The 14,475-nt window shown below is 50.4% G+C and overlaps 2 protein-coding genes across 5 annotated transcripts in view; one reads left to right on the forward strand and one right to left on the reverse strand.

The window, feature by feature from the left end:
- The window catches only part of ATP6V1C2 (ATPase H+ transporting V1 subunit C2), a 63,394-nt gene extending 48,922 nt beyond the window's left edge, over positions 1-14,472 (forward strand). Inside the window, exons 8-15 of one of the 4 annotated variants that reach the window (XM_037812580.1) lie at positions 420-518; positions 1,052-1,120; positions 2,932-3,024; positions 3,153-3,246; positions 5,755-5,892; positions 6,796-6,893; positions 11,612-11,744; positions 11,995-14,472. In XM_037812580.1, coding sequence (XP_037668508.1) covers positions 420-518; positions 1,052-1,120; positions 2,932-3,024; positions 3,153-3,246; positions 5,755-5,892; positions 6,796-6,893; positions 11,612-11,744; positions 11,995-12,084 — 814 coding nt within the window. In that variant the 3' untranslated portion in view covers positions 12,085-14,472. The remainder of the gene's footprint in view (positions 1-419; positions 519-1,051; positions 1,121-2,931; positions 3,025-3,152; positions 3,247-5,754; positions 5,893-6,795; positions 6,894-11,611; positions 11,745-11,994) is intronic. The other 3 variants (XM_037812581.1, XM_037812582.1, XM_037812583.1) reach the window with 3 other exon arrangements.
- The window catches only part of PDIA6 (protein disulfide isomerase family A member 6), a 40,397-nt gene continuing 38,136 nt past the window's right edge, over positions 12,215-14,475 (reverse strand). Inside the window, exon 13 of the mRNA XM_037812579.1 lies at positions 12,215-13,233. Within this exon, the coding sequence (XP_037668507.1) occupies positions 13,165-13,233 (69 nt within the window). The 3' untranslated portion in view covers positions 12,215-13,164. The remainder of the gene's footprint in view (positions 13,234-14,475) is intronic.

Raw genomic sequence — 14,475 nt, forward strand, 5'->3', positions numbered from 1 at the left:
GGCCTCGCCTGGCCTCTCCCTTCTCTTCCCAGTTCCCTTGAATTTCAGCTTCTGGCAGCTCTCTCTCTGTGACCTTCCCTGTAAGGCCTTCAGTAATAGGCTTAAGACCCAACCTGGGCCACACCTGAGGTGGAGCAACCTCATCTGAAGGCTCACACCCACAGGTTTACAAAGGCTCACACCCACAGGAATGGATTGTAAGTTTAAGAACATGTTTTTCTGGGGTCCGTAGCTCCAAGTCACCACCCTCCATCATCTCATTCTCCTGGGCTCCAGCTGTCCCTCCCCAGGGCAGCTTCCTGAGGTGCTCCCACTTTCTGTCGCCCTGCCTGTGGGGTGAGGGTGCACCTGGGCTGTGCCTCTGGGGGCTAAGTTTGCCATTCTGCTCTTCGCCCCCCTTTGTTTCACGTGGATTTCAGGGGAAACCTCTTCACTCGGACACTGAGCAATATTGTGAGCAAAGAAGACTTTGTGTTGGATTCTGAATATCTCATCACACTCTTGGTCATCGTTCCCAAGTAAGTGAGCCAGGAAGAGGGGGGTGTTTGGTGTCTGGGCCTGTGTCGGGTGGTCACGAAAGGAAACTGTCCCGGCTTGGTGGAGAGCAAGGTTGGGAAGGAGTATCCCGCACCCCGGTCCCGGGGAAGCAGGCGGCCCTGCCCTGGGCCCTGAATACCTCCGTGTCGGTATCAGCAGACATAGCAGTGACGATAAAAAAAAACCTGTTTCCTGAGCACCTACTATGTGCTGGATGCGTTACAGGCGGCTCTCATTTCATTCTCACGACAGTCCATGAGGTGTGCTCCTTTCTGCCGTCCTGCGGGTGGGAGATCAGCTAACCTGGGCCAGGATTAGGCGGCTCATGAGTGCTGAGGCCTCCCAACAGTGCCTTCACCTCAGCTCTTCACCCAGGCCGTCTGCAGGGACCCGTCTGTGGGTGCCCTGGAACCCCACTGCCAGGCCGGGTAGAGGGGTGTGCAGCTTCCTAAATGCTCAGGACACCTGTGAGCCTCTTCTGTGAAAATCATGGGCTGGTTCTGTATTCTCGCAGGCCAAACTACGCGCAATGGCAGAAAACCTACGAATCCCTCTCGGACATGGTGGTGCCTCGATCCACCAAGTAAGTGAGACTCAGCGTTGGCCTCGGCTCCCCTCAGGGGGTGTGGGGTGGGGGCTTTGGGGGCTCTGGGGACTATGAGACACCCAATCACCAAACATCCCCTGGAGCTGTGGCCTGCTCACCCTCCATTTCTTTGCCTGCTCACGTCCTTCTGTCTGGAATTCATTGGCTGTCATGCAGCCCCCCACACTCCCAACTCCCCTCATCTTTTAGGGTCTCTGCCTTCCTGGGGAGCCCTCCCTGACTCTGCAGGCTGGCGAGGGCCCCCTCTGTGCTCCATGGCCCCTGTGCTCCCTGCTCTTGCGGCGCATATCGCTGCATTCTCAGCCTGGTGACTGGTTCTCACCCACCCCCCCAGGGTCCCAGACTGGCTGCCCTGTGGATGGGTGTGGGGGGCCTGTTAGGGTCAGAGCAGGTGCAGCCAGTGGGGTGCTGAAAATGACAGGCACAGAAGGGATACACCACACTGCTGGGAAAATGCATGATTTAGCGTCACACGCATCAACAGGGGTGACTCTCAGTATTTAAGGCTGAGTGAAAGCAAGCCAGCTGCAGAGGACTCCCTATGGCTCAAAGCCACTTATTAACGTCTGACATCCTACAGAACTCGACTCTATGTGACGTGGGGGTCCGGGGGAGTTATAGGGTTGGACGTGGAAATGAGTCTCCACCCTGGGGACAGTGGTGTCTCTGGGGCAGAGAAGGGACTGTGGGTGGGGAGGGGTCCCTGTGGGTTTCAGCTGTGTGAACACTGTTTTGTACCTTAAGCTGGGGCGGCTGATACCTACGGGTACATTTCTGCATGTCTGAAATAGTTTGTAATTGAAAGCATTTTTGTAAATGAGCCTCGGGGCAGTCTGTGAGCCTCCATCTGCCTCAGGACACACACACACACACACACACACACACACACACTCACTCACTCACTCACTCACTCCCATTCCATCCCTGAAGGCTCTGCCCTGGGGCCCCTGCTCACAGGGCTTGCTTTCTCAGGGTCACGGCCTCACAGGAGATAGCCATCAGGAGCTAAATTGAGGGGTGCAGGGAACAGGACAGTCACAGCCTGAGGTCATGAGAGGGAGGCTGGGGGAGGGAGCCGGGGCCGCCACGTCTGCAGGGGAAGGCGAGCCTGCTGAGCAGGAGCAGGAGCTGTCCTGAAACGCCGCCTTTCCGTCGCCGAGCCCTCGGGGAGCCTGGCCAGGAGACCCTGCCCACACCCAAGGTCTTGGCCTTAGACTTCTGGCCCCAACCACCCACCTTGTGCTGCAGGGACAATGTCTCCACCCACCGTGGTGGATCTGTGTTGAGGGGTGCCAGGGAGGCTCCGTCTAATTAGACTGCTGTCGCCTTGAAAGTGAAATGGAATGATGGAATGGCTGCCACCACTGGAAATCTGCTCTGCTCCATTATAACCACTGCATGCCAGAGCCGGGGACACCCCATGACACAGGGACACCCCATGACACAGGCTGGACGACCGAGGCCTGGGGTAGAGTGCCTGGGATCTTGCAGGCATTTGGTGAGCTGGAGCTAAAACCAGGTCTCGGCACTCCCCGTCTCCAGCCTCTACCTCCCCATGTTTAGATCATCTGGAGGCCCCTGATGACTTTAGCTTAAGGGGTGAGTGGAAGGGGCAGGAAAAAATGGACAACAGCATGGAGTAAAGACTGCAGAGCCCAGGGATTAGGAAATAATGTGGGGCAGGCTCAGTTCTGAGCCGAGGCCACCAGGCTGATGGTGGCTGCCGAGTCCCGCTCCAAGCATGGGGCCTCTTCTGCATCCAGTCAACAAGTGTTTCTCTCCAACAGACTGATTGCTGAGGACAACGAGGGTGGCCTCTTCACAGTGACTCTGTTTCGAAAAGTGATTGATGATTTCAAAACCAAAGCCAAAGAAAACAAGTGAGGGTCTGGCCTTGGCAGGCGGCTCTGGGTTCGGTTTGTCTCCACCGGTTGGCTGGGTGGGGAATGGGGGTCTCTGTTCCGACTGGAGATGTCTTAATGAAAACCTCCTTTTTGCTTGTTTTCAGGTTCACGGTCCGTGAATTTTCCTATGACGAAAAAGAAATTAAAAGGGAACGGGAAGAGATGACCAGACTGCTGTCGGATAAGAAGCAACAGTATGTGAGTATGCACTGGAGGCTGGCTGGAGTTCCCCGCTGGGTGTCAAGCTGCCCCCTCCCCTTCCTTGCCCCCTGCTCTCGGCCCCCACTGTCCCCACTCGCTCTGGCTCACGCCACCCAGGCCCGTCTGTTGTCATGGGGCTCCCAGGGCACGGCCGGGGAAGGGTGATGTTGCAAAAATAACTGTTGAGGCTGAGCGTGGCCTGTGAGCCTCGGGGTGCTCTAGACAGTGTACCCCGTGTGAACTGAGCCCCACAAACTGCATTTTGCAGCTAAGGAAATCGAGGCTCCCAGAGGTGAATTCGTGAGTATTTCCCCTGGAGAGAGGAGCCTACCCGTCGCCCTTGCTGGCCTTGTTCCTGAGAGCTGGCAGTTGTCCCTGCCTTGGGGAAGGAGGCTCCTCGCTCACACCCTTGGTGGTGCTGTTTCTGGAGAGTGGCACTGAGCGATGTGACATTCCCCAGCACCTGGCTACCTCCCCTAGGTTCTTTGCAGACAGCGGGCACTTACCTGGGGCTTTCCCACAGCAGCCACCCAGAAACTTGGGATGTATGAGGGCAGCAGAGCGCAAGCGGGATACACATCCGTCTCTCGTTTCTGAAATGTGAGCCGTGTAGCCTTGGGAAAGTCCCTGCACTGCTCTGTAAAATGGGGACATTGGAGACACGACTAGTGCAAGGCAGTGGACTCCAGAGGAGCCTGTCCACGTGGAAAGTTTTGGGCCCCTTCTCGCCCACCCTCACCAGCCTAGTCTTTAGCTATGGAGAGGAAGGGAAGAATGAATAGAATGTTCTTTAGGTCACTTGGAGGAAAGTTGATGTATAAATACAGAGCTCTAAGTAGGTGCTGGAGGTAAAGAGCAATGGCAGCAGACGCAGGGCAGAGGGCTTCTTATGTGACTGAGTGTTTGCCTGGAGCCTCCTCTAAGCTCTGGCTGGATGGTCCGGCAGATTCTGCACGTCCAGCCTGACCACTCAGTCAACAACCCTTTCCCCAGGGACTCCAGACAAGTAGCTTCCCCCTCATGGGTGAGTGACAGCCACAGAGCCCCCCCAAGCGGGGTTCTCCCAGAGCCCCACTGGATGGCCCCCTTTGAGGAGAAAAGACGACTGAATATAAAACTCCTGTCAGAGACTTTTAGCCTTCCTCTCCAAACACGAGCACACGTACACACGCACACGTAGCATGAAGACCCAGTGCACACACACTCCAAAATCTTTCTGGCTCCAGCTGAGGTGCTGGGGAGGGTAGCCCCTTCCCAAGGAGAAAGGACGAGCTGGGGCCTGTGGCCTGAGCCCTGTCCTCGGCAGGTGCCCACAGACCCCTCAGACCCAAGCCGATGTAGAAGTGTTTTCACAAGAGCTGAATCCAAAGGGTTTTCTTCCTTAACCTTAGTGAACCTGCAACCCTCATCACCTCTGAACTGTCAACATTCTCTTTCATTGAGCCTTCCCCCCAGTTGCTTTAGTCCTGACTCTAAGAGATCACCACGTGGAGTCTGGACTGGGGACCAGAGAGTGGGAGCCAGTCTCACGACGGTCCAGCCCGGGAGCTCTGCCCGAGGATGGGAGGCACAGTGGGGCCCCTGGCACATACCGCAGTGTTGGCACAGCCCTGCCAGACCCCCTGTGGATTGGTTGATTGATTGGGGTGATTCATCAGAGCCTCGCCACTGCCTCCCAAGTCTCAGGCTGTCAGGGTTTTTTTTTTTTTTTTAGCATGGAGCAGATTCTGTACCTCCCAGGGTCCATCTGTGATGGGAAATGGAGCACAGAAGGAGTCACTAACTCTGAAACATTTAGTTCCCTGGAAGTCCCTTACTGTATCCCAGGGAGCAGAGCCTTGGGCAGGGTCAGTCCCCCCCCACCCAGGCTTTTTGAGAATCTCTTTCCTCTTCTAGCCTGTTTGGAAGCTGACCCAACTGGGCATCTTGCATCCTTTTTGTTCCTTGTCAACCAGAAGGGATGAGCTGTAGGTCTTGGGGTTTCCATTTGCTTTGACAGCACAGGGTGGGCTCTGCCTGGGTTTTTCACCTGTTTGCCAAGGTACGATGATAAAGGATGAGAATGTCCCACAAGGACAACTGATGCATTTTCCACCTGCTGAAGTGCAGTGGCGGATGCCAAGGGGGCTTCTATGGGTAGGGCATGGCTAGAAACTTCCAGACCAAGCCCAGACAGGGCCATTCTCACTGACCAGCTCTTGAAGCTCTTGTTGTCTGCCAATCGGGGGGTTCTGACCAAGGCCCAGCAGAAAGCGGCGAGGTGTGACTGACCCCATAACTCTGCAAGTGATTGGCTCAGTCTCTGAAACATGGAACCCAAAGACTAACATCCCCCTGGCCTGATGGCCCCTGAGTGGTCTCTAGCCCAGCCACCGGGCCGAGTCCCCAGGGCCGGCTGCAGTTCCTGAGCTTGCTTTCACATGCTTTTCAGGTGATGAGAATTATTTCTGTTTGTTTGTGATGCATGTTTGCCGAAAGATTAATAAATCATTTCTGTGCCTTTAGCAAACTTCCTGTGTTGCTCTTAAAAAGGGATCATCTACCTTCCCGGACCGCATGGTTAAGGTAACCCTGCTAGGGAACCCCGATAGGCCCGCTGCAGGGCACACCGACAGAGAGAGAGAGAGTGAGGGCGACGGGGAGGTAAGCAACCCCCCCGGGAGCCTGGGGTTCCCTGGCTCGCATCTCCCCCAGCTCAGGCGTCTGTGACTTCTGAGAGAACAAAGCCTTGCATTTTCTGTTGTCTCAGGTGGCTTTTGAGGTCTTAAATTAAAAGGAGTCCAGAATCACGATTTCTCCTAATCTGCAGCAGGGCGTCTTCTGGAGCTGCCTCCTCCTCTCCCGGTGCTGAGTGGTGCTTGTCGGCCAGGGTGCCTCTGCCATGGCCGGGGTGGCTGGAGCTGGTGATGGAGCAGGGCCCCTGCTGGCGAGGGCGGAGGGGGTGGGGGTGGGTGGTCGGGCAGCTCGGCTCCCCGCCCTTGGCCGCCTTGGCCGGACCCTCACCCCTGACCTTTGGGGACATTTGGAGGTGACAGGTGGGGCACACGGAGCTCTTGCTCAAAGACTCAGAGCCCCGGGACCTGCCACACCAACAGTAGTGGCGGCTGCTGTGGCCCTGAGTGGGGGGGCTGTGCACACATGAGGTGGGGCTGGGAGCAGGTGGCTAGTTGGACGACGCTAGGGACCCTGGGGACGGCCGGGCCCTGGCTCTGTGCGAGACTTCCATGAGCCAGGCTCCTGGACCGGGCAGTGTCACACAGAAGCCTGCTGGCTGCCCACTTAAAGTGAGGTCAGGGGGCCGCGCAGCTCTCCCCCACCCCCGTTAGTGGTGGCACCACGCATGTGCTGGGTGACTGGGCCGCTGAGCTTCCCCTGCATCGGGTGCCCTGGATGTCGCGGTCCTGAGCCTGCCCCGGACTCGATGGGCTCTCTCCTCGCTGCTTCTGCTGGCTCCCGGGCATCTCTTCTCAGAGCGGGGCTGGCTCTTTCTCTGCCTGGGCGCCCGGCGGGGCGGTGAGTTGTCACCGGGCTCTCCTGTCTCCGCAGGGCCCCCTGCTGCGCTGGCTCAAGGTGAACTTCAGCGAAGCCTTTATAGCCTGGATCCACATAAAAGCCCTGAGAGTGTTCGTGGAGTCCGTGCTCAGGTGTGTGCAGAAGATGCCCCCCCAATCTGTGCCTCACCTGTGCCCGCTTCCTGGCTCCTCCTGCCTCCATCCTTCCTGCCCTCTCCCTCCTGGCTCTCGGCCACCTGCTGGAGATTCCCAGGCCCCAGGACACCGTCTGCGAGCCCGGCCTCCCCTCTGCTGTCCCAGGCGCCTTCCTTTTCTTGTGATGAGAGTGCCTTCTCCACTCTCCATCCTGTCTCGGGTCCCACTGGCTCTGCCCTCTCCCCGCCCGTCCAAGCTGTCTCCGGGGGCCCCCAGTGACTCCTCCACAAGCCAGGATTTGCTCCATCCTAGCCTCCGAGGCCCCTTGCAGCACTAAAAGGAAAACAAAAACAAAATGAAACAACACACTTACCTAGGCTTTAAAATTTTTTTTCAACAAAAGCAAACTAGGTTCCCTGTAGAAAATTTGGAAATTATGAAAAGAATCAATATAAATCTCTTGCAATTTTATTTTACTTTACTTTTGTTTTTTAACCTCAAGAGAAAACACTTACTATTCTGGTGTGCACTCCTTTAGATTTTTTTTGAATTTATGGACATAATTTTTACTAAAATAGAATCAGATAGGAAATGTTTTTTTGAAGCTTGTGTTTCTGCCTTAAACATTTCCTGTGTCATTAAATATTCTGAGATCTCTGCAGCATCTCACACTGCTGACTACCCTTCTGGAACGTTCCCTCGCCTTGGGCTGCCCTGCCGCCTCCTGGCGCTTCTCCAGCCCCTCAGACCCTCTGTATAGTTCTCCGCTGGCTCCCTTCCCTGCCTGCACTGAATGTCGCCTCAGGATCCCCTGGCAGTGCCAACCGTTCCCTGGCCCTGGTTTTCCTCTCCTGCCTGTGTCTCCAGGATCTCACGTCCTCCCAGTTGCCTGCCGGGGGCTTTCCCTGGATAGCCGGCTCAGCTTCCCTCCCAAACCCCTTCCTCTGGGCTCCCTGTTTCTGCCAAGGGCCTCCCCGTCAGGGTCAGTTTGCACCCGTCCGCCTCCCCGCCACCTTGCCGCTGCACGCCTTGATAAGCCTCGTCTGTCCAGCATTTGCTCTCTGTCTTCCGTGTGTCTTGTCTGGCTGTGGCCACAAGGCCCTTGCTTGGTTCCAGCCTCCAGTTCATCCTCCACTTGGTTGCTGATGTGTGGTTTTGTCCAAGTTGAGATGGGACCGTGGTTCCTGACCCCAGCCCATCTCAAAGGCCCGTAATGGCGAGGGTTTCAGCCCTGGGTTGAAGGGTGCACTCAAAACCACTAGGAGTGTTCTATCCAGCCTTTGTGGTGTAGACGGGCCCCAGGTAAACCCGGCTTGGCTTGCCGTGGAAATCAGCGGGACTCAAGGCCCAGGACAGTGTAGCCTGTCCGTGTCTTACGTGCCCATTGGCTGAAGGGAGAAGTAGAGAGAGACATCCTTAGTATCTTGTTTAAGCCTGATAAAACTCAGTATTTTCCCCTAAAAGTATACGCAAAAATAATTCTTTTCAAAACTCTTGATGCACATTTTTTTTTACTATGTCTTTGTTTTTTTCCTGAATACAACTGTTATAGATGAACTGTAAGAAAAATCAAGTTCAGAAATATATACCGTGGAAAGTAAAAGTCCCTCACAATCCTACTGCCCATAGATAAATCCTGGTTCATAGGGGTATTTTTGAGACTTTTCTTATCCCCCAGTGAGAGGATACTTAATGTTCTACAACCCGCTTTTTCCATTTTCTTTGTTTTGCACTCTCATATCAGCCTGTGTAGAGCAACTTGATGGCTTTTTCATATTCCATCATCTAAGAAAACATGTTGAAATACTAAGTTCAGTAGAGCAAACAGACAGGGAAGGAGGATGGAGGATTTGCCTGTTTCCCTGTTTCTCTGCATCCCCCCCATTGGTCCACGTTCCCTTGTTTGTCACTTGTTGCTCTGCCTTCCCTGTCTCAAAATTGTCTGTCTTTGCCCCCTACACTGGATGCTTCAGGGCAGGACTGAGTCTCACTCATCTGCCTTCTCCCCTAGTCCGGCGCTGGACAAACAGCAGATGCTAAGTTCTTGTCAACTGAATAAAATCAACGTGAAGTGGGCAAGGGCCTCATCTGAGGTGCTGGTTCATCCTCACGGATGAAGTGCATCAGGTGTTTAAATTATCCGAGGAGAAAATGGAAATAGGCCCCGGGCTGTGCCGAGTTTGCTGTTTCATCCGGGTGATGCCTACCAGGGGGCTGGGTTTGGGGAGCGGTCTTAGTGGGGAGCAGGTATTAGGGTTAGGTGGGCAGCAAAGCCATGGTGTGGATGAGATCCCCAGGGGGAGGCATGTAGGGGGGAACCCCAACATTTGAGGAGCGAGTGGAGGCAGAGGAGCCCATGAGGCAGTTGGAGGCAGGAGGGCTGAGCGGGCAGCCTCGGGAGGAGCCGTGGGGGAAGGTGGCCGTGGGGAGGGTGCGGGCACCTCCGTCTGAGCACGTTCTGTGGAGTGGGGGGGGGGGGGAAAGCATGCGTGAGACAGGGCCTTAGATGCTCTCACATTTGGCCCCAGAGGAAGAGAAACAGCGTGAGAGCTCTACAGAGTTGACGTTTTCTACTTTAAACAGGGCACGATTTGAGCACGTTGATGTCATGGGGAGGGGACGACAGCGCGGCAGAGTGACGTGTTGGTGTGCTCAGTTTGGAGGGTGCAGGGTCAGGGCCTCCCCAGCAGATGGTCTCCCCATCAGCAGGAAGTCAGAGGCAGGGTCCTCTATTAAGCAGTCTAGGAGGGAGTAGGATGGGGCAGGGGCTCAAGGAGAATGAGGAGTGGGGATAGCTGACCAGCCGTTTCCTGCAAGTCGTGTTCTGAGCAGAATGGAGAAGGCATTTATTTGAGTTGATCCAGAGGGAGAGTTAGCAGGACGGGTTCCACAAGAAGGGGTAAGGCTGCGTATGACTGGGAGGATCCCGGAAGCGGGTGGAGGAAGCCGTGACGCCGAGGGGAGTGGGCTAAGGGATCAGGGGCCTCTTGGAAGCTTGGTGAGAGGACAGCAGTCAGTCAGTTGGCATTTAACAAGTATTTATTGAGTGAATTGAACAAATCTATTACTCATCAGGGAGGCAAGCCTGTGCATTCAAGGAGGTGAGCGCTAAAGGGAGGAAAGCTTTGAAGACGGGTCCTTCTTCCAGGAGGATAAGCCAGCTCCCGGGCAACTTGGGACTGACTCCTGGTGGAATAACCAGGTTGGAGGATGGAGGTGGGGGACAGAGCCTGACAGTGGGAGCCTTTCAGAGGAAGGTTTTTGTGTGCAGGTAGCAGCAGCATCTGGGAGCTAGAATGCCAATCCCTTAGCTGCATGCTGTTGGGCTAGTGTTCTAGTGTCTGTTTACAGGGGAATGGGTTAATGGGTTTCCAGAGAGCATTCTGAGTTAGGTTCAGAAGGAGGATGGCGAGACAAGGACAGCTGGTCACTCAGGCAACGTGGGCTCTGCTGTAGGTGCCAATCTCTGCCTGTTTTCTCCTGGGTAATGCCAGAGCTTTAATGGCCAAAGATGGAAACAAAAGAAATGAGGCTGATCAACTGGGGCCTTCCTCCCACCCATGATGTAGCCCATGTGCCACCGAGTGTCATCCCCTGTTGGCACCTGCTGGGCCGTGGCAACTGCCTCTTCGAAATACAAGCTTTAGATGGGGTCACACATGGCACCCTGCAGACCTCTTCTGTTCATTTCATCGTGCTTGCCCAATAAGGACATGACTGGGTTGGTCTTGGTGATAAAAGCACTAGTACCTGGAGTTACAAATGGCTCTTTCATCTACTTGTGTTCACTAGAGCTTTCTGCAGACTTATTAGACCTGTCCTAAAGTGAATACTTTGCACCACTCACAGCCAGAGGCGACTGGGAACGTTTGAGAGTCAGGATAACTTATGGACATTGACTGTGAAATAAAAACCTAGTAAATACTAACAGACCCTGCCACTGGGATTACCTGGTAGGCCTGGGGCTAGAAAAACAGCAGAGTAACAGAAAATAAAGGACATACTTTACTTGAGGACTACGTGTATATATACATGGTCTGAGTAGTAGGAACCAGATGGTCTGTCAAACATAAAAGCATTTGCTCAGATTTTTAAAAAACTGAATCACAAAATACAAAATACATGTTTACTGTTTACAAATACTGTACTCAGTATAAATATTTTGATTGTTTTGGGATAACACCACAGGAATAACTCGTTCCAACAAGTGATTTTAAATGTACTCAAGCATGCAACCAAGTACATTTAAAAATCCTTTCTATCCAACCAAAGCTTCAGCGAAAGGAACCAACATGATCTGGATAAACCAGGTTTTTTTCCTGCCCCCCTTTCATGGAGGAAAAACAAGACAGGCAAGCTCAGTTTTAGACAAATCCTTTTGCGTTAGAACACTCAGTCGTCTCCATTCCATTCGCCTTGCGCACGCATCACATCATGGTCACTCCTGGCCAGGGCGCAGACTCTCAGGGCTCTGTAGTCAGAAACCATCACTGTCAGAGGTTGGTAAGCAGGTTCTAGAGTTTTCTACCTAAAAAGATCTAGTAATTAGTGTTACTTCTGCCCCTAGATATTTTGCTCCAGTGTGTTCCTTTCTGAAACTACTTTGGTTGACATTTTTCATTCTCGAAAGAATTTGCTCTTTATATCTGGTCAGGTCCTTTTGTCCTTATTTACATTTGGAATAACCCGTCTGCACATTTTATCTATCTAAAAAGGTACGGACTACCCGTGAATTTTCAGGCAGTGCTCCTACAGCCTCATAAGAAGTCATCCACCAAACGACTGAGAGAGGTTCTAAACTCCGTTTTCAAACATTTGGATGAAGTAGCTGCTGCAAGTATATTGGATGTAGGTATATATTCCAGAAATAGCTGCATTTCTACAGTTAGATCAGTCACTACATATGGGAGATTATTCTTTTAGAAAAGGTACTTGTCGGCCTGTTACGTAAACCTACACATCACACATCTTGAAGCATAGCAAGGAAAGGGGTGGGGGTGTGCAGTACAGAAAACAGATAGCTGGAAAGCTTCCTCAAAAATTTAACGGGAAGCTATAGTTCATGTACTTAAAAAAACTACCATGTCTTCTTTTACAGGCATCTGTGGAGATCCCTGGATTACAACTTAATAACCAGGATTACTTCCCTTATGTCTACTTCCACATTGATCTTAGTCTTCTTGACTAGAAAGGCCAGCTGCATGAAGCTTTCATATACATGCAAACCGCTACGGATGCTGCTTTCTCTTAGCCGGAGAAGAGTTAGGTGGAGTTATGCCCTACATAATTTGGACTTTTCAGAAAATAGCTCACAAAAATTAGTTATAGTTGTATTTATTTTTTTTAAGTTACAATAAAGAAATACTCTCAGTCCTTTGAATTGTCTCTAATGTAACTCAGAGCTTATTATGTAACTTCATTTTTCTGGAAGTTATACATAAATGTGGACTACCTATGAATTAGTAACCTGCTGCTGCATTTCAAGTATTAATGGATATTTTGTAAGAGTTTAATAATAAAACATAAAAACCCTGTATAACCAGCAACATTCCCTAATAATCAGTCACTGGCGATGTGCCCAAAGACAAAGTAAGAAATGCAGGTCTCCACTGACAATCCATTGTTCTTCACACTTACATATAAACTTGACTTCCATTTTACATTTATTAAGTAGAATTTCAAATCCTAGACCACATGTAAAATCTATACTGTGGTAGACACCCAGATGACTTTGACTCAAAAGGGCCTTTTTTTCCCTTTAAAAGTTTATAAGGAGGAAAGACACCAGGAACATCACCTCGTAATACGAACTTACTGGCTAAACATCAGACTGAATTTATGATGTGGACACTAATTTCATACATTTAATGGCATTGTCCAAAATATTTTATTATTTAATGGAAAAAAGCCATTAATACTCAAATGAAGAAATCACATTAAAAACATATAAGAAACAGCCTCAAAGAACAATCAAGCAGCAGTTTAGAGGGATGGAAAAATGTTTCAACAGAACATCAGTTTTCTTCAAAATATTATTTGACAGAAGACAATCCAATTCGCTGGCTCCAACAATTCATAGAATTTTTCAATGTTTTCTTGAGAAGCAAAAGTTCACTGTTGCAGTGTTTTCAAATGACCAATCAAGTGCTACTTCTTGGTTAAAAAGGCCACTGGTAGATCCATCTGATTGTAAAGAACGTTCCTTCTTTACTGCTGAAAAAATCTGCTCCCAAGAAAAGAAAACTGTTTGAAGTCTGTGCTGCATATCTCACAACTCATCTTTTTCTAAGTCATCCAGCTCCACATCACTGAGATCAATATCATCTTCCACAGGAAGCTGTAAAACAGAAAACCAATATCATGCACTGCAGAGCCGGGGGCTGGGGGCACCCCCTCAAAGTTCAACTAGAGGTACTCCAGATCACAAAACCAGTTTCTCCTCAAACCAGCTCCTATTTTTAACTTTGCCTATCTGTATAGATGGAAAAACTGAGAACTCAGATGAAAACTTAACTTTAACATATTTTAACACCATCACCACACTACCTGTTTAAAACTAAGTCATTTAGCTTGTCCTTTTAAGGGGGGGTGGGGCAGAACTGTACAGGAATAAATGCTAATTTCAAAGCTACAATTTCACATTTCTCTAATACAGAGTCAATGATTCCAGGTTTAATTTTCACCTTAGGGGTAATAATTAGGTAAGCAACCTAATTACTGAAATTTATCTTGAGTGTCTCAAGAATATCAAATACCATGAAGCACTTTTTTTTTGTAATTCTTAAAATTTTATAGAAATACTGCATTTGAAAAAAGTGAATGTATAGCTGTTCACATTGGTACAATTATAGGTGGTTTTTCCTCACATTTTGTTATGTTTTCATGTATCAAAAGATAACATTCATATTATGAGACACATATATCTTTTAAGTTCAAAAAAATTTCATATAGAGGCCCCTGAATTTTTTGCTGAATGACAGACATATCTAAAGTATCTTGTTCTGCAGTTCCTTTCATCCCCCTAAACGCAGTGCTTTGCTAACAGTACATTCAGTGTGTGCTGAGTAAGGTGAAGAATTCCTAGTAAACTAAACACCCCACGTGCCCATTTGTTTCCATGTCAGGCAAAGCAGAGGGAGGAGCAGTGAAGCCTTCTCCTAAGGGAGCACTCATTACCCCCCACAAACCATGTATTCACCCACACAATAGTGAATACGTGTGTGTGTGTGTATCTATATAAGGTGCTAGATATTTGTACAAGGCAAGATTCAATCTAAAAATAAGAACTGCAGATAATTAAAATTTCTCTAGTTTTAAATTGTGTTTTTCACAAAGCTCATGACCCTGGAATATTTTCCTCATCGGAAACAACTTTCCTTATCAAATGAATGGTTATGCCTAACATAAAGAACTGGTTATCACTTAAAATAGTATTTTGCCATTTTTACATATTTTTTTAATGCAAAAAAACTACTGTTTACACTTGGTTCAGGGCTTGTTAGAGGATGGCAAGGTAGCTGGTTAAAAAGATGTCTCCTCTTGTTGCTGCAAAGGAAAGGCTAAGCCTATGTATAATTGT

The sequence above is a fragment of the Choloepus didactylus genome, chromosome 20 (assembly GCF_015220235.1).
Source record: "Choloepus didactylus isolate mChoDid1 chromosome 20, mChoDid1.pri, whole genome shotgun sequence".
In the NCBI taxonomy this organism is placed as follows: domain Eukaryota; kingdom Metazoa; phylum Chordata; class Mammalia; order Pilosa; family Megalonychidae; genus Choloepus; species Choloepus didactylus.